The sequence below is a fragment of the Nestor notabilis genome, unplaced genomic scaffold (assembly GCF_000696875.1).
Source record: "Nestor notabilis isolate BGI_N333 unplaced genomic scaffold, ASM69687v1 scaffold2118, whole genome shotgun sequence".
NCBI lineage: Eukaryota > Metazoa > Chordata > Aves > Psittaciformes > Psittacidae > Nestor > Nestor notabilis.
Window position 1 is genome coordinate 324 of NW_009939406.1, and position 27,269 is coordinate 27,592.

The 27,269-nt window shown below is 40.7% G+C and overlaps 2 protein-coding genes across 2 annotated transcripts; one reads left to right on the forward strand and one right to left on the reverse strand.

The window, feature by feature from the left end:
* Positions 1 to 1,203: 1,203 nt before the first annotated feature.
* GLT8D2 (glycosyltransferase 8 domain containing 2) lies at positions 1,204 to 15,558 on the forward strand. Its single transcript, XM_010019827.1, has 10 exons — positions 1,204 to 1,469; positions 3,466 to 3,510; positions 4,939 to 5,034; positions 6,362 to 6,530; positions 7,996 to 8,113; positions 9,645 to 9,729; positions 12,140 to 12,252; positions 12,904 to 13,070; positions 14,579 to 14,691; positions 15,386 to 15,558. Exons 2-10 carry the CDS (start codon positions 3,492 to 3,494, stop codon positions 15,556 to 15,558), a joined length of 1,053 nt encoding a protein of 350 aa, XP_010018129.1. The 5' UTR covers positions 1,204 to 1,469; positions 3,466 to 3,491.
* Positions 15,559 to 18,176: 2,618 nt separating this feature from the next.
* On the reverse strand, positions 18,177 to 25,072 carry TDG (thymine-DNA glycosylase; the record flags this gene model as incomplete). Its single annotated transcript, XM_010019828.1, has 9 exons — positions 18,177 to 18,682; positions 18,797 to 18,925; positions 19,228 to 19,399; positions 20,868 to 20,962; positions 21,046 to 21,128; positions 21,208 to 21,343; positions 21,997 to 22,066; positions 22,580 to 22,809; positions 24,924 to 25,072. Coding segments are annotated over 9 exons (1,201 nt in total), but the record flags the coding sequence as incomplete, so codon positions are not given.
* Positions 25,073 to 27,269: the final 2,197 nt, after the last annotated feature.

A 27,269-nucleotide genomic window follows, 5' to 3' on the forward strand; every position in this document is an offset into this window, starting at 1 on the left:
ATCTCATTCTGCAGGATGGAAGCTGCTCTCTTTCCTGTGTGAGGGGGGTGTTAAACGAGAGTAGAAAACACCTGACGCTGAGGGAAATCTAGAGAAGGCGCTACTGGGTTGCCAGGAATGCATTGCCAGGTGGTCCTAGTGCTGCAGGCTCATGCACCTGTGTGCTTCTTGGATCTGTTCGATGCACAGAGACACGGATGGGAGATAAAAAACCCCAGCACGGGTGGATTTAGATGAACACAAGTTTAATAGAGTTTAAACAAAATTAGTACAGAAAAAGTGGTAATCGTTGTGCCCAGCTACATGAAGCCCATAGCTGTATGTATAGGTCTCCATTTATTTTTCCTTCAAGTACCTCTGCACAACATGGATTTCTGCACAAAATCAAACACAGGTAATACAGTTTGTCATATTTGAGGCACACAGTTGAAAACTCACTTTTTCAGTTCCTGCAAACAGAACAACAGTCTTCATTTAAAATACTTACAGATTTTCAAAACCTTGGCCAAATACTCTAAGTTTTGCACTGCCTCATGCTAAAAATAGTTTAGAATTGAAGATGACTATTGCTCCTTTCTGTACTCATGAAAGTCTTGTAAAAGAACTGTTTTATTGTATAGAAGGGAGGCTCCTAGAAGGGAGGGAGAAAATCTGAATGAATAAGTGGTGTAGAAGTAAAACTGCAATAGCGTTCAGGAGAGCTTAGGAGGCAAAGCATCAACGTGCTGGTTGCCTTTATCTAAGATCCCTTTGAATCTAAACCAAGTCTGTGGGTTCAGAGTCCCCTAACTGCTCAGGGATTTGGAAATTAGATGGTTCGGGTAAAAATACATGTGCAGAGTTGAATTTTCCTAGTTTTTGCTGGCTTTTGGCTTGCAGGAACTCTGCAAACAGACACTGGAAAAACTTTGGCTTTCAGTTTGACTTTGGCATGCTGTTGTTTGGCTCTTGCACACTAGTGATCTGTTCACATTGACTGTAAAATAATGGCTAGAAACCTAACCTGCAACTTAAGCTGTTGAAGTAACTTCTGGAAGGTTTTGTTTCCTTCTCTTTCCCCCACCCCCTTAAGACATTTTGTCTTAAGGGATTTGTTTGCAATCTGCAAGCTGAAGCTCTGAGGCAAGTTTGCCAGATCTGAGGCTGCATCATCATTCTACACATCTGGAAGTGGTTTATGGGCTCTCATTCCTCCAGTGCAGCGTCTGGACTCTGTGCTATTCCTCAGCAGCAGAGAAAGAAAACCAGCACAACTCCAAAGTAAACTTTGAAGAGTCTGAAAAAGGAACTGAATCTTAAAACTCTTACTGTGCCCTGTAAGGCCCTTGTGCGGGGGACTTCAAAGGAGGATGATGGTCAAGGAAGCTTTGGCAAGAGTGCTTACAGCTGTGGGCTATTTAGGATCCCAGTAAATAGCTCTACAGCTCTTCAAGAGAGAGGAGTCCTGAACACTGTGCTGCTTTGAAGAGGTAAAAAGACTAATTAAGCAGGAAATATCTGAGCAGTAATGTCACTGTTTCTGAGCTTTCCCTTCTGCAGCCCCTCATTTTGTTACAGGACTTGGCAACTGAGTTAGGGACTGCCAGGTTCCAGGAACTAATGTCTACAGTCAGGGAAAAATGAGTAAGTATTTACAGGGGAACAAATATTCCTTTCTTTCCTTAAAAATCAGTGGGTAATCAATCTGAGTTTCTGAGGCTTAGGAATGCTGTAGTTTTAGAACTCAAACTTGTATGAGAGTCTGTCTGAGTTTGGATCTTAAAGTTTAAAACATGGTTCAGTTTATGTTGATTTACTAATTTCTGAAGGCACCATGAAGCTGTGGCTACCCAACTTTCATCTTGCACTAATCATCAGTACTGTTTGTGACTATCAGTACAAGTATTAATTAAAAGATAGTACTCAGCTCTATGGAAATCAGTGGAAGATTGTGATTAGCTGAAGTGGGGTTAGAAGATTACTCTGAGACTGTAGGGGGTTCTCTTGTCTCTCTGCTTGCCTAAATGAGTAAACTTACAAAAATGGATAAGAAGACAATACTTATATGTAATGCATGAAAGAAGGGCTTTCTTGGCAGTGTTGTTTTTTGTGGGTTTTTTTGACTGATAAGCTTGATTTCCTCTCTGTGTAAATTAATGCCACATGAAGAGAATGGGCTGCTGGAATGTAGATAAGTACTGCAGATTCGAAAGGACTTTAGAAATACTCCTCTTGGTATGATTTAGTCATCTCTTGGGGCCTAAATACATGCAGATATATAAGTGGTTTGGAAACAAAGCCATATCTTAGCTTTTTAATGTATTTTTATTGTCATTTAACTTTTTAGTCAAAGTAGAAACTAATTTAGGATGCTGCCTGAACTTGAGCATTAGCCAATGAGAAGTAGTCAGTTTCATGACTCAGTTTTCAAGAATTCTTGCTGTTCATCTCCTTTCTCAGGGAGTTGGAATAATTTTTATGCATGCACAGAAACTACCATATATCCTTATGTGTGCTGTAATGTGTCCCTATCTGGATGCATGGAAACGGGGAAAATTGGTTGCTCTCCTATATGCAGCTACCATTGCATGAAGGTTGGATTGCATAGTTGTATTTCCCTCCCCACACCCCCTACACCGATTTCTGGTGCTGTTTTTTACTGTTGATTTGCTTGGGGATTTTTTGGTGTGGTGGTTGGTTTTTGGTTGGAGTTTGTTTGGGGGTTTGTGTGTTTTCTTTTCTTTGTTTCTTCCTCTTTTTTTATTTTTTTTTCTTTTTTATTTTTTTCCATAAACAGTAGGTTTGGGTTCAGAATTCAAGTGAATGTCATATTTCTCATAACCCTGTGTTTTAGAGATTCTGTGTTGTCCTCTCAGGCATAAAGTCATGGCCACCCTTGGGGGTGTTTTAGAAATACAGTTTGGAGGAAGGCTACCTCATTTTCTTCAGCATCACAAGTAATGTATTTAAATACAAGCCACATTGTACAAGCTCTCCCCTCCCCCCGTTTCTGTTAATGGAAGTATATTGCTGTTAGAAAGTGTTTTCACTATTGCTCTGAAATTTTCCGAGAATCTGAAAGATGCTGTTCCAGTGTAAGTTTCCCATATGTTTGGGAAAGTACTCCAGATCAGCATTTGTTACTATGTTTTAAGTGAAATCAGAGGTAAAGGTATTTACAGACTGCATCAGTGGATGTTTTAATACTTCTTTGTAGGTGATTGGGTGGAATTTATTAAAATGATGTTCTTTTCAGCCTATTAGTATCTTAAATTAACATATGTAATAGTTCTAATCCAGAATGTTAGTTATTTGTTAAAGAAAAGGAGTTATTTACAAAGATAGAGTTCAGTTTTACCAGGTCAGTAGTAAAATTTGATGGTGCAAACCCTCGTCCCTGATATAACTGCTAGTATTCACTCCTGATGTTAATGATTTTTTTCTCTCTCTTTTAAAAATTGTTTGTTTATTTTTATTTTACCACAGATCACAGTTCTCATCCAACAGGACACATGGCTCTTTTAAAGAAAAGTAAGAGAGATTAAAAACATTTGAAATACCTATTTTTAAAAGAGGACAGAAATGTCGGAGGCAGTTTCTCATACAAATGTTGTCACAGTTGGATGCAAATTTATACATCTGGTTTTGCTAAATTATGCTTAACTTTCAGTATACAGATAAGAATTTTCTTGTTAACTAAGTCAGATCATTACAGCTACAAATCCCATTAATTTAGAATTACTCCATGCTTTCTTGCATGACATTGGGGTATCTGCAGTTTCCCACTAAGAGCGCAGGTATCTGCTGGTTTCATGTGGGTTGTGCCCAGAGCACTGAACCTGTGTGTTTTTACAGAACTCTGCATATGAATGATGTTCTTACCTGCAATTGAGGTGTGGCCTCAAGAAATAAGAGGTTCTTATCAACTGTCAGGGTCAGTGACTGAAAATGGACTGGGGTGTGCCTTCAGTTACACACCCCAAATGTCTCCAAAGGCAATGGGCTGTTTTCTCAGCTGGTTTAAGTTAGTGTAGGTTTGGTGACATATGTTTACCAATTTAAATTTATTCTTGTGCCCAGTTCCTTTGATTGGGATAGTTCAAAACTCTGTTCCCTTTGCTCTTTTGGACATCTTAAATCCTTTTTATGGTGGTGCAAAAGAAACAAAGTAGTCTGATGGGAAAAAAAAACAACTAACCCCCTCCCATCATCAAAGTAACTGTTGATGACTGCAATGTATTCCTTCCCTGCTGTAGGTAGTGAACTGTCCTATACCTGCTCAGGGTTGGTTTATGTTGAGTGACTTAAACCTGTACAAAACAGTGTGGTAGGAACTACAGATCACAATACACTGTAAGGTCTTTGCTGTTGCATGCTTTGCTTTGATTTTACTAATTAATCACATCAAAATATGTATTTTCAAATATTTTGGAACATTTCTGGGTTTAGTAGCAGGCTGCGTTTCTTTTTCTAGATTTTGAGGGTTTTGCTCAAATACACCTCAAAGATCTGAACATTGAAATAGAAAAAAAATTCTCGTCTGTTTGAAGGTTTATCAGGGAAGCCTGAGAAAAGGAAAGAGCTAGGTAAAAATAATGAATTCCTGAAGTCCTGTGATGAGAAACAGCAAGCTAGCCATGAAAAGAGAGTTTGGCTCTGGTAAAACTCAGAAAAGTGTGAATTTCTTAGTATGGATAACCCATCTATATTAGGAGCTTGATGATTTAGTGAGCAAGTTATCCATGAAAATCAGATAATTGGAAATTATTGCAATGGGGGAGAGACACTATTATGTTTTTAACATAATTTTTTTTTTAGCTTGAATAATGAGAAAGCAGAAGTTGATAAACATAGCAGATACAGGTTATGTGCTGGGTGCAAATGGGATTTTGTTTTTAAAAAAGGTGCTTGGAATTAGCTGTAATACTAATTGTCTACAAATTCTCCCTTTTCTTTCAGTTAACCAGATCTTACTGTTACTTCTTGTCTTAACTGTGTGTGCCATTCTGTATAATAAAGTTCACCAAGTACCGTCTGCATTAAAGAATGAAACAGGTAAATGACTTGTACTTCTGTTTCGTTTATGCTCTTGTTTTATATTCCTTATTTCCTCATTTGAACAGTGCTTTTTATCTTACTGAATCCTGCTTGCCCTGCGGCAGATGAGCTACTCATACCGTTGCATATGGTCTGGGATGCAGAACTTTTTCTTCTGAATTACTTGAATAAAATAGTAGGAGATTGATAGTGCTGACTAACAATTGTCATTATGATTCAGATTTTTATCCAGATGTCACTGATGTAGAGGGAGGTTGGAGTATATCCTTATTTGTGCTGAACAGCATTGGAGTTGTTAAGTGCTAATAAACTTTGATCACAACTTGCTCCTGTGGGAACGCTCTTAGCCTAGCTGTTTATTTCAGATAGACCATCAGATCTTGACATGACTTAAAGCAGGAGTTTTTTCTGGAATTTTTATAGTGACAGAAACCCACTAGGGTTGATGTGGTTGGTCTGGTAGTAAATGTTTATACTAGCAGCTTATTCACTGTTCCAAATATAAACAAACTTTGTCTTGCTATAAACCATTTTTCAGTATATTTCTGTTGGGACTGTTATGAGTTTAATGGTATGGTTTAACCAGTATAAATATATCTATATAAGTTCTGAAAGTTAATCAGTTCTAGGGATAAAAACCTTCCTTAGCAGTAATGTGAACCGATTCAAAAACTGTGTAGATGAGGCCCTCGGTGACACGGTTTAGTGGTGGTCTAGGAAGTCCTGGGGTAGTGGTTGGACTTGATGACCTTAAAGGTCTTTTCCAACCTAGTCAATTCTATGATTCAATATTGTTTAGACTTTTTTTTCCTTTTTTATCATTAGCAACTTTCTGCTGGTATAAAATTTTGCACTATTTCTTTCTAGCTTGCTTCCCAAAGAAGTGAAGTTTATGCAATTGCACAATCTTTTTTACTTACCTCTCTCCTTTGATTATTTTGGAACCTATTGTTCACCTTATACTAAACATAACTGAGAAGAAGTCTCTAAGGTATTCAAACTTCTTCAGGGTTCAAGTGAATAAGCAGCTGCATGGAGGACAGGCTGAATTGTGCATCTGCTGAGTAGAAGATGCCAAGAACTCTGTTCTATATTCTGTTTGGAGGCATCCAACAGTCAGTCAACCTGCATGTAGTTCTGGATTAGTGACAGCTCATGCTGTGTGCATTGCCAGCTGCGGATGTGTATAGGATGTGGTAAGGAAACGGGGTGAATGTGATATGAGTCTGCTTCTTCTGGAACTATATTCTTGTTCTTGTCATCCAGAGCTAATATAATAAGATTCTTAATTTTCTGTCATAATGCATAGTTTTGTTTCTTGTAGTTGATTTGGAGAGTCCAGAGGAAATGGAAGAAGAAATTCCAGTTGTAATCTGTGCTGCTGCAGGCAGAATGGGTGCAGCTGTAGCAGCGATCAGTAGCATCTACAGCAACACAGAGGCTAATGTTCTGTTCTACATAGTTGGGCTGAAGACTACCATCCCACATATTCGGTATGTACCAGCCTTACTTTGTTTCATGCTGTGGTTAGAACCAGGTTGGTGTTTTCCTTAACGTACATGTAGACTTTGGAGGACTTTTCAGGTAAACGTTTCTTCCTTTTAGAAGTGCTATAACCAGTAGTAGCAATACCCAGCATTCTCTATGTTTAGGAAATGGGACCATTTAGCCCTCTGCAAGGCACTGCCTGGTGTAAAGGGGTGTGAAATAGCCAGCCCGTGCCCATTACCTGTGCCTCTCTGCCTGTTGTAGATCAGCTGCAGAAAGTTTGTAGTATGTAAGTATATACATACTTACTTGTGCCAATCCCACTTTGTGGCACTGCACTTTCCTCTCATCTGGCACTGTGTTTGAAACTTCAGTGAAGAAAAACTTGCTGTTTAAAGCTAATTTCAGCTGAGAAGCTGTATTAAAGGTTATAAATAGAGACCCCAAAAAGCTCGTAATGAAAGAATTGGGTGTTACATTGTCTAAAAGAGGAGGAAGGTGTGAATCAAAAATAAAGCAGATTTCTTAGCACTGCTCACCTCTGGCTACAGCACTTCTGTAGCCTGTGTACTCATAATTTGCGTCAAAGCGAAAAGAAGTAATGAGTAGAGTTCCACAGGGAGTTTTTCCATTTAGTTCATCAGTAACCTAGATAATAGTGGAAAATGTTCTCTATGAATCTGCAGTTGGCATGAAGCTGGAAAAGAGACAGCAGATACACTGGGGACAAGAGCTGAAAACAAACTAATCAGGATGAATTGGAAAAATGAACTGTAAAATGAGATTAAATTCAGTAGAGGTAATGACAAGGTAATAAGGTGGGAATAACTGGTTGTATTGGCTCAAGGTAAAGCAGGATTTGGGTAGCACTCATTTGAAAAACTACAGAATTATAATGGCATTCATCATAGTGGATATACATGGTGATATATGTGACCACAGGAGACATTATTAATGCAAAAAGCATGATGGTTAGTTTTAGGTGCTTTCAGGAAGGATTTAGAAGAGAAGTCAGAGGAGAAAATAAGCAATGGTGTCAAGAAATCTGACACAATAATGAAAAAATAAGTCTAAAGACAATGTAGTTAGGAGCTGATGGGACAGGCATCTTGAGGGATGTAAAACTGTGAAAGGGAGAAAACTAACCTCTGCTTTAAAAACATAGATAGGATAAGAAAAAATGGTCTTTAACTGTAGGAGGAAAGCCTAGAAAAATAGCATTTGATGCTAGTGATGGTGGAAGAGTTGTTTGGGCAACATGTGGAGTCTGGTTTTGGCAGTGAGGTAGGACATTTTGGGTGTTGTTTTGATTTTTATGTCTGCGTGCAATAGCGGTAGATGTAAGTCTGTCTTGGGACAGAATAGATCAAGTGAGCTTTCAAGATCTGTTCTTCTGTGAGTCTGTGAATTTAGTACTGGAAGTACTTGCCACACACTCAGTTATTTCTTTCACTGCTTTTTTTATCACAGAAGATGGATTGAAAATTCTAAACTGAAAGAGATAAAATTTAAGGTTGTGGAATTCAATCCTATGGTACTAAAAGGAAAAATCAGACAAGATGCATCACGCCCAGAGCTACTGCAGCCTGTGAGTAAATTAATACCACATAACAAATTTTCAGGGTTTTTAATGTTTACTACAGGCTTTAAAATGTACTAGAATTTCTGTTCCATAACATCAGGAGTGGCATGTAAGTCAGAAGCTACATCAGGTCTAAACACTATGCCCTCACTCAAGAAGGAAAAGTGCAGTATAACAAGCTCCTTGCAACTTAGCTGTCTTGCTGGGACCTCATTATTGGTGACATAATCTTGGTGATTGGAATGTGTCATACCTTTAAGAATATATTTACAGTTTATTAGAGGAAAGGTCTAATAATGTTCTTTGTGCCTCCAGGATGCTGAGTTGGCTGCATTCTGCTCATGTCCTGGGTTAATTCAGAAGCTAATGACTAATCTAAATGTTATTAGCTGGCAGTAAAAGGCAAATCAGATGCTAGAAATTATTAGGAAAGGAATAAGCATCAATGTAGAGAATATTATTATGCCACAACACAAATCCATAGTTTTCCCTCATCCTAAATACTATGTGTAGTCTTTGTCCTGTTATCTGGATAAGGCATATTACCACAGGAAGATGTTCAGGTCTGTTCGGAATGTTTATTCTTGCTGCCCTTCTCTGAGCCTTTGACATTTCTAATTATGGAATTCCTTTCTTCGTGCAAGGAATCAGTGGGTTAAAACTGCTTAGCCTGGAAATATGACTTCTAGTGTGAAAATAGTAGAGGTCCGCAGAACTGAGTGACATGGAGGACCAGATGGGGGGTGGTTGCTCACTGTCTCTTCCAATGCAAGAATGAATGGTCATTAGATTAAATTAGTAGTAGACACAGTGAGAACAAACAAGAAATGTTGCATGATTTACATGCAGTGTGTCCAGTTCCGAGTTCCCCTCTACAAGAAAGTTGTGGACTTGCTAGGGTGAGTTCGGGACTGGAGCATCTTTTATATGAGGAGAGGCTGAGAGAGCTGTTCGGCTGAGAGAGCTGTTCATCTTAGAGAAGAGAAGGCTCATAAATACCTGAGGGTGGGGACAAGAGGCAGTGGGCACAAGTTAAAATACATGACATTTCCTCTGGGCACAAGAAGAAACTTTTTTTGTTTTTTCTTTAATAGTGAGGGTGGTCAAACACTGGAGCAGGTTGCCCAGGGAAGTTGTTGAGTCTCCATCTGTGGATTTATTCAAAAACCAACTGGGCATGGTCCAGGGCAACCTGCTTGGGTAGACCCTGCTTGAGAAGAGGGCTTGGATAAGATGATCTCAAAAGGCCCCTTCCAATCTAAATGATTCTTGTGATGAAACAACTGTTTTGGGCTGGTTCGTTGGAGCCATAGTAATTAAAATAGAAGTAAATAATAATGGATTCAAGATACTACTAAAGCTGGGGGGAAGGAAGCAAATGATTGGTGGCTAGTGCTCAATGAAGAGAGAAATTAAATTTAGTTTAATTGGTTGAATTACACAAATAACAGTTTAATTGTTAATAGAGACGGAAATGTGAGACTACTTCATTAAACAGCTTTACCGTTTAGTGTTCACCTTTTTTTCTGTTTAATAGCTGAACTTCGTTCGATTTTACCTTCCTTTGCTTATCCAGAAACATGAGAAAGTAATCTATTTGGATGATGATATCATTGTTCAAGGTAAGCTGTCATCCAAAAGGCAGTTTCTAGCAGAATTCAAATCAAGGTTATTGCAGCTTTCACAGTCGTTTGGAAATATGAGATATAATGGAAACTGAGGCAGCTGCTAGGAGTGTTGTGCTCAGGGAAACCACAAATAATCTGTTTGGTTTTAAAGGAAAGTCTGTAGAGCTTTCCTCTGTGTATCTTTTGAATAGTTGATTCTGATCAAAGTTGTATGTATGGGTTTCATTTTAATTGAATCTGGTCAATTGCTGAAAGATATGGATTTCACTTAGATGCTGCAATATTTATGAAGTATGTGACATGCATTTCCTGTTAGTATTTGAATTCCCACAAATGCTAAGAACATTAAGATCAGTGAATTTCTATTCTCCACAGCTTCTCTGCAGCTTCTTACAGTTTTATGTCTTTAGTGGCAGATTTCATAACATCTGTATTTAAAGGGGCCGATACTGGCCACTTTATAAAAACAATCTGCTCTGCCTGTCTCATTTTAATTTGCAATAGACTTCATATGACAGTTCTTCAACATGCATGTTTCCAGTGGCTATCTCTGCTTTTTGATTTTGTTGTTCTCTCTGTCACCAATGGGCAACAGCAGTATTTCAGTCTCTGGAAGGTTCTTAAGTCTTCATTTATGCTCCAGTTTCATGAGCACTGCAGATTGAGCCCATGGCTTCCCCCACATCCCTCCTTGCACCTACACAGGCATTCACCAGAATTGTGATTCCTTTCAGCCTCAATTTGTTCCCTGGTAGGAGTCAAAGCAGTGTGGCTGGAAGAGGAGAGGTAGGGCTTTTTCTTTCCTGAGGGGTGTCAGCTACTGTCAGCTGATAGTGTTTCTGGAGCCACAGGATAAAGGTGCACCTAGTTTCACATTACAGCTCATGGCAGGCTGCTGCCTCTTCTGTCCCTTGCAGCTCCTGTTACTTATGTCCTATCTACAGTTGTGCAGCTGCAGAATAAGCTGATTCAGCTGCTGGACCTGGCAGAAGACTAGCAGTACGGAAAAAACCAACCCCTTTTTTTCTTGTTTTGTTTTCCTTTCCTTTGCTTCAGCCAGGCTACCTTGCTCACCCTTGGGTCACGCAATCATAGGGCCCAGAAGAGGGGAATAAAGACAGACATCTGGGAGCGAGGTGGAGGGAGGAAGCTTGTTCTGGCAGCTGCTCCTCATGTCATGGCTCTAATGTGAGACCGCGCTCTCCATCAGATGTCTCTGCACTGGGAGTGAATGGGGTTTAACTTGGGGATCACTTATTGGTTGCTACTTTCTGCAAAGCATTAAGAGTGAAACGTGCTGAACTTGGGGGCTCAGCCCAGAATTGTTTGGTTTGGTTATTTATTCCTTTTCTGCTTTTCTCTTTAAAAGCTGCTTTCTCTTGCTTTTTTCTTGCTTTCCCTCTTTCTCTTGCTTTTTCTTTTGAAAAGCAGAAGCTATTTAGAATCAGGAGAAAATTCTTGGCAAGGCATGTTGATCTTCAACAATTAAGTGTCTCATTATTTCAAATTCTGTTTCTTGGTGGGATATGAGTCCAAAACCATGTTTTCCAAACAGCTGATGAGTTCAGGCAAATAAATAAGTACTCTCTGCTTATTTCATAAGTAGTAGTTTCAGTGTTTGCAGTATGCAGAATGTTTTTGGTTACTAGTCTTTGAATGAGCTCACTTCAGGCTGCTGGGCCATATGTGGCCTTCCAAGATGATGATTCTTATCTGTGACCAGCCCATGCCCAGCAGCAAAGCTGGTGGCTCTTGGAAGTTTGGATGCAGACTCACTCCATTGCTGTGGCAGTGCTGTGCTTCCCACCTGCCCTGAAACTTTTCAGGTACATCAGGGTACCTGCTAGTCAGGAGACGGGTGAGATGCCATGCATTAGTTATTTCCCTCCACCAGGAAGCAGTTGGGTGGCCAGGGGAAATGGTCAAGCATATCAGGCACTTTTCAACTGGCCAGTGCTGGGAATCCACTTATCTTAGCAGGAGGCATAAATACGATAAAATCAGGAAAAGCCTGATCTGTGCCAGAGATTGAAGTGGTGCTTCTGTGGGACTTGAAGAGGTTCAGAGAAGCTGCCTGTGTGCTCTCTTTCCAAGGGCAAGCTCTGTGAATGGAGAGCTTTGTAACCAGGCTTCTTAACAGTGTAATTGGCTTCTGCTGTAGCTGTTTTTGGACATTTAGTATATGGATGTATTGAATAATGATGATATTATCTGAAGATAGACATCCAGGTACAGGAAAAAACTGGAAAATTGTCCCATATTACAAAATTCAGCCTTCATGAATATCTGGGCTATTGCCTAAAATTGGAATGTTCCTAAGTGACATGTCTGAGAACAGAAGTTCTCCTACCCACTCTGTAGCAGTGAAGCAGTTTCCTTATGCTTTTGACCCTTCTGCAATCAGGTGACATCCAGGAACTGTACGACACCAAGCTGGCTCCTGGACATGCTGCAGCTTTTTCAGACGACTGTGATCTGCCTTCCACACATGAAATGGTTAGAAGTGTAGGGATGCAGGTAAGGTGCCAGTTTGGAATTCTAAGGGTGAATGCATTGGCCTGCAAATGTAAGGTGATTTGATGCATCTTCCACAAAGTGAAAGTTATGTTTTTATTTTTTGGTAGTTTTGTAGTAGTTTTACAGTAATTGCAGTAACTCTGCAATGCTCTGCAGAGTTGTTTCCTAGAATAATTTCAATATCTATTGTTCTTTGGCTTCTTCTAAATGATGTTCGCTATTTTGCTATCAGTAGATCATGAGCACTTCCGGAACAACTAATGAAGGCAGAATAGATGATATTTCTATTAGTGACATAGGGAATGAGGCTTGGGAAAACGAGTTTACAGGCTAATTCCTGAGCTGAGTTCCCCAGAATTGTCAGAGTGCCCCTGGCATTACAGCAGTACAAGTGTGATATTACATCAGTCAGAATAAGCTACAGAAAGACAAATGTATGGTGAGGGAAGAACTCTCATGGAATAATACCGTGGAGAAACTAATTCAGTAGCTGGAAGTATCCTGCCTTTCAGCCTTGTGTGATGTGGAAATGAAGACCAGTAACCACCTTCTTGAAACTCAGCTCTGAGAGGGCATATTTAGTCTCCATGTGGGTGGTAGCTTACCTTTATGGAGATCCATAGGGGATAAACATATTTTTTTGTTTCTTAGAACACGTACATGGGATTCCTGGACTACAGAAAGCAGGCGATTAGAGATCTAGGCATCAGCCCCAGCACCTGCTCCTTTAATCCTGGAGTAATTGTTGCTAACATGACCGAATGGAAACATCAACGGATTACAAAGCAGTTGGAAAAGTGGATGCAAAGAAATGTAGAGTATGTGTGGAAATCTAGCTTTGCGCTTTTAATACTCAGGTTATGGCTTCATTTTCTGTTTAAAAGCTCTTAAATGTTTTATAGCAGTCCGTCTTTGAGACTCATCAAGCAAAGTAACTTGCATTCCAGAATTTCCATCAGTCTGACCGATTGTGTACCAGGAAATGGCCACCTGGAATTCTAGTCTTTAATCACAAACCATGCTTAATCCCGAGGGACACTGAGAACACATGGTTCTTGTTTTGGGTGACCAACCTCACTGGAGATGAAGCCACTTAAGATCTTCCTTTCCTGAGGCTGGCTTAAAGAAGGAGGAGTGTTTCCCTGTTTGTGTGCAGTCTCCCGTATTGTAACATCAGCCAAACTGTGACTGGACACTGTATTTCTTAAATACTAATAGAAACCACTATTTTTTTCTATAAATGATCAAAATTTGACATGAAAGAGATCTTTTTGGCACTGACCATAAGGCATGAGACAGTGAAACAATCACTTTTCATTTGTTACATTAGTTCACTGGTAACCTGTACTTGTGAACTTGACATTTATTTTCTTTACCCACAAAGGGTTAAACGTAAAGGCTAAACTGAAGCTAAATAGCTTGTGCCATTGGACTGTCCCCATTACTTCTTAGTTTCAGAAATGAGCAGAGGAGACACATAAATGGTAAACATGTGCAGGAATGAAAAGCCAAATGTCTTTTTCTTACTCTGCTTGTGTAACGTATCGTGACAACCTCTTGTGGTGCTTTTTGAGAGTGTTTAAGAGAAAAACCTCCCTGAATATTGCTGCAAATTTTCTCTATGAAGTTAGTTTTATACCTTAGTAACACATTCCTGTTATTTTTAGCTGAATTTCGAAATGACACTGCAATAAATTGCTTGGCAGTCGAAACCCAGTTTTGAGGGGAGGTTCAGATTTTCTTTTTCCTCTACACGCCTCTTGGTGCTTCCCACATTTCCTCCTCGTGGGGCTGGGTGGGGGCACAGGGTCTCATAGATGAGCAGCTTCAGTCGTGCTGGCCAGGCCTTCAGCACACTGCTGCCTCTCCTTGCAGTGACTGGGCTTAACCTAGCCCTGGATATAGCACAGGATTCATAGGGAGTGGATGCCCTTCAGATGTTTGTGTATAGAATCACAGGATCATATAGAATGGTTTGGGTTGGAAGGGACCATAAAGCTCATCTAGTTCCAACCCCCTGCCATGGGCAGGGACACCTTCCGCTAGACCAGGTTGCTCTAAGCCGCATCCAACCTGGCCTTGAACACTGCCAGGATGTGTAGAAGTGATTGGCTTCAGCTAGGTCTGACTCCTGTTTTGCCTAGTAGCAATGAGTTACTCAACAGGACTTGGAGTTGCAAAAACAAGCAATTGACAGCAGTAGGAAGGAGTATGCTGCAAATTGGTCTGAATTTTGCCAGGACACTTGTTTTTAATCCTCTGCCTTTTGTACCTGTGATTGAAATTTTGAGTATTTTCTTCCATCTCCTTTCTCCCCCTTTTGCAGGGAAAACCTCTACAGCAGCACCCTTGGGGGAGGTGTGGCAACCTCTCCAATGCTGATTGTGTTTCATGGAAAGTATTCCACTATTAATCCTATGTGGCACATAAGGCATCTTGGTAAGTTTAACTTCCCACTGTTTGCAGTTGGAACTAAATAAAATGTGTGGTCTGTATGATTCTAGCACAGGACCTTATGTTGCTTTACCCCAGTGCATCACTTCATACCTTGGATCACTAGTAGTCATTAAGTTGGATTGGAAAAAAAAAAGAAACAAATACTAAGGCCAAAGTTACATGTTTAAAGACCAGCTAACCTGCATTGTCATAAAGTATGGGAAGAATGTATGAAAGAGCTGAACATAGAGAGGGACTGAAAAACAATCGGACACTCTCTTAATAGGCATGGTGGAAGGTGCTGGGATGCCTGGCAGTGTTTGTCTCCTCAGCATTCTGAGGATGTAGTTACCTTTTTCTGGCAATGGTGAATTATCCTGGGGTAAGATAGTGGCTCAGCTGGTAAGAGTAAAATGAATAGCAAAAGGATTTTTTTGTTTAACCCCAGCTATGCCAAGATCTTAAAATGTTAAGAGGGAGGAAACCTGCTCAGATTGTTTGCTCTGGAGCATTAGAGGCATAAAGCTGAAAAAAGCTACTTTGGCTTAACAACTAGTTGTCTGTTAACGGGTGGAACCACACTAATTAGACTTCTTAACACCCCCCCCCCCCCACACTGAACATACCTCCCTCTATAGTGCCTTCCAGTATGAAAAATGGGATTTTTTAATTTCCTTTTTTTAACCTACCCATGCAGGTTGGAGCCCTGATGCTCATTACTCAGAGCATTTTCTTCAAGAAGCAAAATTACTTCATTGGAATGGGAGATACAAACCTTGGGACTATCCCAGTGTTCACACTGATCTCTGGGAAAACTGGTTTATTCCTGACCCTTCAGGGAAGTTTAAATTAATTCGGCCTGACAGCTGATACTGAAACCACTGAGACACTACGGTTTGCAGTACATAATAGTTCAAGATGCAAGATGTTGTGTAATTAACTGATTTTTTAGAAAGCTAAGGATTTGTTAACTAGGTAAGTGACCATCAGTATTGTGTGCTTGTGGCTGGAGTGACAGACTTTCATGTAAGGTGAGGAAACAAGTTTACTCCACAATGAAGTATTTTCATTAAATGTTTACAGAGGTGAAATTCAGTGCCAGACAGTGTGTTTTAATGTAAGGTATTTAGAAATAAGATTCCAGTGTCTGCTGGTAGAATCATAGAATCAACCAGGTTGGAAAAGACCTTTAAGATCAAGTTCCACTGTTATCCCAGGACTGCCAAGCCCACCACTAAATCATGTCACTGAGGACCTCATCTACACGGTTTGCGAACACTTCCAAGGGATGGTGATTCCACCTGGAATCTCTGGGCAGCCTGTTCCAATGCCTGAGCACCCTCTCCTTGAAGAGACTTTGCCTAATATCTGATCTAAACCTCCCAGGTGCAGCTTGAGGCCATTACCTCTTGTCCTGTCACTTGTTACTTGGGAGAAGAGACTGACCCCCACCTCTCTCTATCCTCCGTTCAGGTAGTTGCAGAGACCAGTAAGCTCTCCCTGAGCCTTCTCTTCTCCAGACTAAACACCCCCAGGTCCCTCAGCTGTTCCTCATCACACTTGTGCTCCAGACCCCTCACCAGCTCCATTCTGTGGACCTGTTCCAGCACCTCAATGTCTCTCTTGTAGTGAAGGGGCCCAGAACTGAACACAGGATTCGAGGTGCAGCCTCACCAGTGCCATACAAGGTATCTTTAGTTGTCTGGCCCATGTTGAAGACGTGCACACCGGTTCAGTGAGATGGAGTTCTGGTGTGTGGTGACTCCATTTTGCAGCGTTTCCGTGTCTTGCACACCCTGCAGCACTACAGACCCCCTGCTAGCAAGATGCAAAAGCATATTCTGAGACATTACAATACAATTCCTGATTTTATTGTGAAACGTTTGGTAGGTTTAAGACAGGTTTACTGTAATGAAAAGAGCACCAGTTCTGAGGGAGTACACACAGAATTGCAGTATTTAGTGGAACGGTCATTGAACACTCAATTCTATACCTAGATAACCTAGTAGGTGACTCCGTTAAAGAGGAGGCCTTTCCCTTCCAATCAAACAGGATAGCCTTACAGTAGTGTTATCCTACTGTGCTACATACTCACCAGTGCTAATTACATGCTTCTAATTTTGTTGAAAAATAAAACTGAATTGTAACAAATCCCTGATGCAAGATACTTTGAGCACCTGTAGGAAAACGTCCATGTAAACAGCAATATATAATACAGTACACTTTAAATAACAGACAAGACAAGCCCCATACCTTTTTGACAATATACTGGACAGCTTTCTACTGAGGTTAATAAACACAATCAGAATCATAATGCGCACTTGCTTGATTTAAGACGCTCAGAATTAAGCCACGTAATTTGGGAAGAGACTGTAAACATTGTGCCTGCCTCACAACAGGCTGACAGTGTGTGATCTTAGCAAGAGCTGTTGCAGCAGGTTTAGAATCTACGCTAACTCTTGATGCATGATAACTGTCACTGGCTGTGAGGAAAGGGTAGAAGACACCGGTTCAGGAATCGCTGACCAGTGTGGATTGTGGAGATACTGTCTGTATCTATTTTTCAAGTATGTGAAGCACCTACTGTCATAAGATCATCAAAACTTCAGTGTTTTGATCAGCTTATTGCTTTTACTTCATTTCTTCCTCATATGGTAACAGAGGGAAAGAAGATGATGGTTAGGCACAAGCATGGAGTCTCATTTCTCTCTCAGTCACTAACATTGGCCAAAAAGGTATATTGTTTAAGCAAGTTCCTGAGAAGAGAGCTGGAGTTTCTGCAGATGGCTTCTCATTCATGGAACACCTGCCCTTAGATTTAATTCAAGGAATAATGACAACACTCTTCTTTCTAAGGTCTTAGAGACTGAAGAGAACTGAATGTTAAAACCCACCAAAGCACAAACCTCTTTCACCCTGTGCTAACTGTACCTGATGTAAATGATGCAGCTGTACATGATTTTTACAGGGAGCTTGATCTTTCAATTCCCTGCAATGCAATCTGTGCAAAGGGGTTGTCTTCTGCTGAAGGTCAGCTGAAGAGACTAATCCCACAGATATCACTGAGAGTTAAATGCCACAGAATTCAAGAACCACCATTGTTCATTTCTTTAAAGGAATTCCAGTTCCTTACATTGCAATTCATTTTTTTAAAGGAATTCCAGTTCCTTACATTGAAATTTAATGGGGGAAGAGATGGAGTGCTAGGGAAACCTTACCCTAAAAATAGCTTAGGTAGATACAATATTTAGGCCCTGTCCTGTGCAACACAAATTTTCCTCCAAAGTGCTGTGTCTTGAGATGATGTCTCCACTCCCGTTAATCCTGAATAGACAGAGCGCTCTTCCCACCCAGAAAATACACTAAGAAGGTAAAAGGCAGACTTAAAAAGCACAATTTGCTTAACTGTGCATGATTAAAACCACAATTTCATGTAAAAGAAGGGTACATTTCCCATTTTCCCCTCATGGGATAGAAAAGGATTATGAGAGATCCCAATATTGAGGCATCAGTATACTGCTGCTGTTACTACTATGTTACGGTTCATGGAATGAAATTAACGCCTCAAAGAAATCTTCACAAATGAGAAAGCAATTTGTCAAACCCTGCAATAAATGGTATACATTAAATATAAAACTCATATACAAAAAAGGGCTAACTTTTTAAAAAGTTTGGACAGTTCCTTAAAATTCACTAGTTCATTGATTAGATCCTACCACACACATACTTGGGACTAGAATAAAATAACTAGGGGAGATAAAATCCTATTCAAATGCTTCAGTTGGAGAACTGAGGTACCAATCTTGAGCACTGCATTAAAACTGCAGCAGGTATGCATAGCTGAGAAGACACAGCTCTTACGCGTTGTTTCCCTCTTCTTCCCGCGTCACACCAGCATCGAACTCTGGAATCTGGTCTGCAAAGGACTGTGTCATCCATTGTCCATTAGGAACTTCACCAAAGGACGGCCCCTCACAGTACTGTGGATTACCTGCTGCCAAACCAACCACAAACAGGAGAACACAATTTGTAAAATGCAGTTGGTATCACAAAGTAGCTGTTCATGAGCAAAGGTTAGAGACTGAATGCCACACGTTCTGCACGTTACCAGTTCCATTTGAAGAGAAAGTGCACTGTTCACTTTCATAGAGCGCGCGGTCGCAGTAGGCTCCTCCATACGCTGCTTCATAACCTGGATCGTATTTTTCTTCTTTGACAGCCATCTTTTTAGCATCCTCTGCCGGAAGAGAAGACCTCAAGTGTTAATATGCAGAATAAAAACGATCACAGAGCATTTTTAGTAGAGAACACTTGACAAAACGGCCACCCATTCTACACAATAATCCCCACTCCCCCCCAATAATTAAGACTGTACTAAAAAGAGAGTGGAATCTATCATTCTACACCACGCGCTTTAGAGAAGATGGCACATCTCCCCCCTCCCCTTAAATTCTTTATTTCTTTTTGCTTGGGAAACTGCTAGTTGTGTCGTATGTTACATCACGTTTTAATAAAGGATTAACAAAATAAGCACTATACCTTGTGCAAGTTGCAAGTCAAACGTGTACCGCACCTCCTGCACCTCTGTGTTTGGTGCAATGCCTTTCAGTTGATCCCTCAAGTCTTTCAGCTTTATATAATAATGAACTTTATCTTGTGCACGGGGAAACTGAGCGCATCTCGCACTGGATGATGGCATAACGTAGCAGAGCTTGAGACAAAGAGCAACAGAACTAGTGTTATTGTTCCCTGAGCTATGAGTTGGTATTTATAGTGCATTGAGAATAACGCAACAGTTAACTCGCTGTTTTAACTCTTTGCACTAACTTCAACTAATGCACTGGTGGCTGTGGAAGAGGATAAAAGGAGTCTTTCATTTTTCTTGGCCAGCCAGATGTCCCGCCCTGAAGGGCTGATGACCAGCTGCTGAAGAGGGGACAATTCCCACCAGCTGCTTCTGTGCTGCAGGAGAAGTAGTAGCAGTAGGTGTTACGAGAAGTGCAATTTACAAGGGTATCCCAGAGAGTGGAGCACACTGCAGAGCTCTGAGCCAGAAAGCCTGCAGAGGAGTATGTGATGGCATGCAAACATCCCAAACCAGTGAGGGAGGCATCACAGGATCAGCAGCCTTCTTGGCCAAGTGCCTCTGCATCACACTTGCCAGGGTTTGAAACTCTAGAGTTAGCATGGCTGAAGCCAACTTAAGCATCTCTATCTCTGCCAACTGCCCTAACTAATGGCATACAATTAGTTCAGGAAAAAAGGAACTGTATCCACAGCTTTTATTATGCAGTATTTATGAACATGTACTAGTAAAGAGGATTATTTACCTTTCTTAAAAATACATCTACTACAGAAGTCTTTAATAGCTACTTAAGCAGCAAGCACTTAATCAGCAATAGTTCTTCAGTCTCTGATAGCAACACTTAACCTTTAAAGCCGGACAGCTTAAACTGAGCTCTTAAACTTGCAGCACCAGTAATTTGTGACAGACATAAAAACAACCCAAGGTAATGAAGCTTTGGAACAAGCTACGTTGGCAGGTTGTGCAATTGCCTTTGCCTTAACTGGTTTATAAGAACAAGTTAAACAAACTAATCTGTGATGATACATAGCTGATCTCTTGAGATATTTTCCAGCACTGCATGTCTATGACTAACGCACTCTTCATCAAACTCTTCATTTTATCTTAGGTGTCCAATTTAATTTCAAGCTGCAAATCAGCTTAAGAAGGCTGAGCCTGATGGAAGTGCTTGGGCACACCTGGATCCAGTAACACTGGAGCTGTAGTGTGCAATAGCACCATGGTCATATTTGGCATCAAAATTCAGTAATACAGACCTGCAGGGCATTGGACACAGATGATCAGATGAAAGCAGATGACAGTTATGATAAAAGTATGTATGTTTTGTTTGTATTTTAGACAGGCCTCACAGAATACACTGACCTACTAACCCTCGTACACCACTTCCCAAATACAGCCTGCAAGTCTAAGGAAGCTGCATTAGAGATGTGTGAAATCTATTCCCCTTTCTCTATTTAAATAAAAGCCTTTCCCATCCCTTGTACTTTGGGCAAACTTTGATGCTACCATAAGTGTGTGCTAGTCCTGAGACTTTGTTAATTTTGAGATAACCAAACTGGAATCCCTGGTTTTGTTCCTCAGCATCAATACTTACAGTTTCTGTATCTGGCACCTTGTGTGGCTGCAGTCCAAATTCCAAGTTCTTAACTTTTATTCCAAAAACTTCTTTACTAAAAATTTCATAAATACCTGAAATGAAGAGAAGATAGGATAAGTGGGGGGAAGAAAAAGCTACTGACAGAACAAATTCATCGGAAAGCCAAGGTTCTCACATTTTCCATTGAAAGCTGCTATACGAGGTTTATACTTTTGTAACTTCTGCATCAGAATCCGCCCTCCTTCCCGAAACTCTTTGCTAAAAGAGAAAGTACTCGACATTAAAATCACAACTATTCATTCATTAAAAAGCATGACATTCCTCCTTGTTATCCCACCTGGAGAGGTCTTTGCTTCCAGGTGTTGTCCTTTCAACCATGTTTGTAAATCCAATCCCGTATTTATGTGGCAAGGTGTGGTCATCCATATGGTTCAGCTGTTCATTACTTAAACCAGACATGAACAGACACTTCCCTGCAAAGTAGGAAGATACACATTTGCCTTTTCCTAAGGAAAATAAAACAAAACCAAAAAAACCCCTCTACTACCAGAGTACAGGAATGCTAAAGGAAGAATCTATGTTAACAGAGCATCAGTTAATTTGGGAAGACTACTGCCCTATCCAGAAAAATTTAAAATAGCCAGAATTACTTTATCTACTGCCAAGAGGATAGAAAATCCCTAGGCAACAACAGGAACTCCTCACCATGATCCTGTGTATGGACACCAGGCTTTTCTTTCTAAGTTCAGTAGAGAGCTTTAGATTTTGTAATTCACTTAAGCAGGCAGTGAATGTGATCAATATGGATTTTGTGGGAAAGAATGTGGCAAATACCATGTGGCAGCTTTCTTTTACACCCTTGCCATCACTCCTCCTTGCACTAGGCCTCTCTGACAGAACCTGTTGATATCTACATTTGTATTTAGCGTATAAATCACCCAAACTATAGTTTAAATCATCCCTGGGGGGTTAAAAGCAAAATCCCTCTCTGCATCAAAAAAAAAACAACAAAAAAACCCCAAAGGGCAAAAAAGCAGAAAAGCAAACCTGAAAGCAGTTTAATTAAAATGCCACAAGTTCTAACACAGTTCTGCATATTCTCTAAGAAGAAAGGAAAATAACATACAAAAATGGTTTCCAGGTCCAGGGTAATGATGTCCTTTGTAAGCTGCCATCAAGCCAGGGTTTATGCCAATCTACAAAGATACCAGTCCATCTTAACAATGGGAACATGGCTTGCTAGTCAGGAATTTAAGCAAGTTACAGTAAGGATGCTTATTCAATTCTCTTTAAGTTACTATCACTAAACAAAACTGTGTTAATGGTCCCTTCTAGCATTATTTAAAAAAAATAAATCGACAGTTCTACAGCAGTGCCTCATTTAGTTGTGCAGTGCCCAAGGAGCAGCTCACAGGGTGTTTTACAGCCACTGGTGAGTGCTTCCAGTAAATAAAGTATCAAGTCGCAGTCTCTCATGACTCTGTATTATGTGTAAGCCTCAGATTTCTGAGAAATGAGAACTATGTTACTATGATTTTAAACAGAAAATGCAAAGTGGCTCTACGCACAGGAAACAGTTTATATACTTTATCTTGCAAGATCTTGCTATATAAGCAATATAGATAAGTAGGCATGAGGAATGTAAGTCATAATCAGTGAGTACAGACTACGTACTTCTCTACCTAATCTTGTAACTGTGAGCTACTTACGATTACAATGTCCAGATCAAAAGTCAAGATATCAGGTAAAGTCTTGGTCAGAAGTTCAGCTTCAGATACCCCATTAAAACGGTCCACTTTTCTTTTGACTTTAAATGTATCTGTGATCTTTTCCTGTTTGCCTTTTGACTTGGCTGATTTTTCTTTTTTAGCAGCAGGTTTTTTAGGTTGCTTTGGCTCCGTTGCTTTGGCTTTTCTTTTCCTTCCTCCTTTTTTAACTTCTGAAACACACAGCAAACATCCTTTTTGTACATTTCTAGCATTGAGTGTGGATATTCAGAAAGACTGAGAGCAGCCCTGCGGAGAAGGACTTGGGGGTGGTGATTGACGAGAAACTCGACATGAGCCCGCTTTAGTGTGCGCTTGCAGCCAAGAAAGCAAACCGTATCCTGGGCTGCATCAAAATAAGCGTGACCAGCAGGTCAAAGGAGGTGATCCTGCCCCTCTACTCTGCTCTTGTGAGACTTCACTTGGCGTATTGTGTACAATTTTGGTGTCCTCAACACAAAAAGGACATGGAGCTGTTGGAGCAAGTCCAGAGGAGGGCCACGAGGATGATAAGAGGGCTGGAGCACCTCCTGTATGAAGACAGGCTGGGAAAGATGGGGATGTTCAGCCTGGAGAAGAGAAGGCTGCGTAGAGACCTCATAGCAGCCTTCCAGTATCTGAAGGGGGCCTATAAGGATGCTGGGGAGGACATCTTCATTCGCGACTCTAGTGGTAGGACAAGGGGTAATCGCTTTAAAATTAAAGAGAGGAAGTTTAGATTAGATATAAGGAAGAAGTTCTTCACAGTGAGGGTGGTGAGGCACTGGAATAGGTTGCCCAAGGAAGTTGTGAATGCTCCAACCCTGGCAGTGTTCAAGGCCAGGTTGGACAGAGCCTTGGGTGACATAGTTTAGTGTGTGGTGTCCCTGCTCATGGCAGGGGGATTGGAACTAGATGATCTTAAGGTCCTTTCCAACCCTAACTAATCTATCTATCTATCTATCTATAAATGTATGGATACCAAAAGAAATCAGACAACTAAATTTACCTTCAAAATTCATTCACTTAAACAATTCTCAGATGAATCTCAGTTTTGCAGGCTCAACGCAGAGCTAGCTTGGGTGTCTCTGTGCCACAGGCACACAACACTATTCACTGGCAACTACGCTGACTTAGGATACAAACCAAGAGTAATCTCGTGACAAGGTTATGTTGTTTACATGCTGTACACAACAATCCTCTGGAAACAGTTTCATTTCTTTTGGAAGATATGCCAGAACACTGAGGTTAGTTCCATGTTGGAAAGTGCAATCAAACAGTGTACTCATGGTGATACCATGTTATCTAGTAATAAAGCTGCAAAAGAAGCCTATCTACATAGGGCTAAGGTGCATCCTAACTGTAGTGAGACCCTGAATGAATTGAGCAGTCACAAGTACTGTAAACTGGAGGTTTTCTTCCTATGATTTCATCTGCCGTACATTACAACTAGAAAAACACCCACGGACTTATGAAAGGATGCACTTAAACAGCAATGTCACTGCATGAACTGGCTGATAGGATACCTCATACTGAGAGCCCTGAGCTACATCTGAGCATTAAAAGCAAGACGAAACTCAACGTGTGAATATTGGCTGTAGAATCAGAATTTCAGCCTGGCAGAGATCGCTGCTTTGTTACATGGTAAAAAGCAAGCAGAGTAACAGAACAAGGGATCTTTTCTTGGCACAGTTACTGTAAAGCCTAAGCTACCACAAAATCCTAGTGGAGGAAAAGAAAGGCAACACAGAAGTGCATAAAGTACAAAACTTGTGTCACCCACAGGACACTTGCCAGCACTTTTTGTATTTGTTTAAATAAGCCTCACTAAACCCAAGCAATCCTTACTGTATATAAGCAACTCACTGATTACTACAACACACTAAACCACCATTTAAACAAAAATATTACAAATAAACAGTAGTATTGTACTGTTACTTCTCTTGCAGAAAAAAAAGGAAAATATTTTAAACTCGGCCTTTAAAAAGAAAATGTCACTAACATAACATTAAACCTCATGAAATCAGCTAAAAACGATACATTTATCTACTGAAACAAGAATCTGCTTTTCCTGGTACAAGATAACTTTGTGAGTGAACAATGCGAATACTATCACCTGGTTTTACTTCTCTTTTTAACTGCCTCATAAAAGAATGTTATTTAAAGAATACAATTCATCAATACTTCCTCAGACAGCGTCGAGAAAAAGAAATCCAGCAGGTCCAAAGAAGCAGTTTAAAACCAATGATTTTTTCCCCCAACCGATCACTAACATTTTAGCTGCCCTAGCACGGCCCTGTCAAAGTACCTTTCGGAGGCTCCTGAGCAATGTTTGGCTCTGGGATGCCCTCTAGAGTCGGCTGCTCAGTCATCATTTCCATGTTGGGCACCGCAGTCATCATCTGATGGAACGGGAATGTGTAAAACGCTTGAGCTTGCTGAAGATACGCGTAGTATCTTAGAAAGGGAGGGGAAAAAAGACACAACTTATAAACAACGTAGGAATGTAGTGATATACCAAACAGACTGTAAACACCAATCGTTAGCAAGGCTGGCACGTACTGCACTCTTGTTCAACAACAACTCTATTAACATGGCAGCAAACTATGCAAATGCACCAGGGAGTCTGACTGCTTAGCTGGTATGAGGTGATGTTAAACCCAGCAGTTCAGTTCTCTAGTGATTACTGTCATGTGGAAGAAACACACTATTCGTAAGCAAAGCATAGAGCTTTTCCCTTTCTTTCCCTGAAAAAAAAATCACTCTGTAACACACATTATGAAGGCAAACTGTCTTATCACAGATGCCAACATTTACAATACAAGCAAGTTAAAACTCTATGGACTTAGAGTGTCCCAAGTTTTAGATTTCCTTAATGTTACATCAGTTACTTTATCTGACACAGCACAGAATGGATGAATCATTCTGGGCTACAAAGCATTATATGCACATACAGCCTTAGTTACTATGCAGATTATTAAAGAGCTTTAACAAATCATGTGGCAGATGTTGTCCAGTTATCACACGCTGAATCCCAAACTTATTCCACACAGAAGTGTTCACACACACATTCAGTCTCCTTCCATGCACAAAACCAATTTTCCATTTACAGATCTTCTGTTCCACACATTTATTAGTCACATACAGCCCTCACACCCCAACACAAACTTCTGCTTCATACTGTCATTTTCATCTACCTACACAGCCGCCTTCTACTTCACTGCCATAAAAATACATAGAAAAGATTTTGTGAACAGTAAATTTTCAGGAAATAATTTTGTCATCTCAAAGCTATTACAAAACCACCAAATAACTTTTAGGTATATAGAAATTTGGCCAAGATTAACTATTAGGCCAAGAATGCCAGCAGCATCCTGGCTTGTATCAGCAATAGTGTGGCAGCAGGGCCAGGGCAGTGCCCTGTACTGGGCACTGGTGAGGCTGCACTTTGAATCCTGTGTTCAGTTCTGGGCCCCTCACTACAAGAGAGACATTGAGGTGCTGGAGTGTGTTTTTTACAGGAAAGGGCAGTGAAGCTGGTGAAGGGTCTGGAACACAGGTCTGATGAGGAACGCCTGAGGGACCTGGGGGTGTTTAGTCTGGAGAAGAGAAGGCTCAGGGAGGACCTTATTGCTCTCTACAACTACCTGACAGGCAGTTGCAGTGTGGTCGGAGCTGTTACTCTCTTCTCCTGAGTAACAATCAATAGGACAAGAGGAAATGGCCTCAAGCTGCGCCAGGGGAGGTTTAGACTGGATATTGGGAAAAAAATCTTCACCGAAAGGGTGCTCAGGCATAGGAACAGGCTGCCCAGGGAATGGTGGAATCACCATCCCTAGGGGCATTTATAAAACATGTAAATGTGACATGGACCGACATGGTTTAGTGGTGGACTTGGCAGTGTGAGGTTTACGGTTGGACTTCATGATCTCAGAAGTCTTTTCCAACCTAAATGATCCTATATATCTCAAAATAAGGGACCATTCTCTATTATGCAACGTAACCTGGTCTAGTGGAAGGTGTCCCTGCCCATGGTGGTGGTGGGGGTGGAACTAGATGATCTTTAAGTTCCCTTCCAACCTAAACCATTCTATGACAATGCGAATATTTCAGAATCCCACTGTAAATGGGGTTTACGCTACAGTAGCCCACAGGATTCTGATCAGGCTACTGATTTTGAACCAAATGCCTACCCCGAATCAAGGAGAGTAAATTTGCATGCGGGTCTCTCAGATTCCTGCGGAAGTTGCCTAACAAAGTCAGGGGAGATTTTTCAGAGCACAGTAAATACATCACCCCCCCTGCTGGAGGAGCTCCCTTTTACACCAAAGACTTCTGCACTTACTGAACCAAACAAAACTGATCTTCAGATGCCTTCTTATTTAACGTGTATATAAAGTCTCCTTGCAAGGGGAATTTCCCTTTAAACAGAGGACAGTTTGCACCATATCACGGACAAGTCCTCTAGACACACAGTAATGAGATAAAAGAGAGCTCTTTATCCCTACCTCTACGCTTCATTATACCTTTTTTAGGTCATTATTTTTGCACCGGTTCAGAAGCACCGTTTTTTGTTGTTGGTGTACATGTTACGGAACATTTAAATCGCTATTTTCACACCCCGCAGGGCTGCCTGCCCCCTCCACACGCCCGC

Excerpts from the sequence above, each read along its gene's own strand:
- GLT8D2 (XM_010019827.1), top strand. Across the intron at positions 13,071-14,578 it reads TGGATGCAAAGAAATGTAGA|GGAAAACCTCTACAGCAGCA; the intron begins GTATGTGTGGAA and ends CCCCTTTTGCAG. Across the intron at positions 14,692-15,385 it reads GTGGCACATAAGGCATCTTG|GTTGGAGCCCTGATGCTCAT; the intron begins GTAAGTTTAACT and ends CTACCCATGCAG.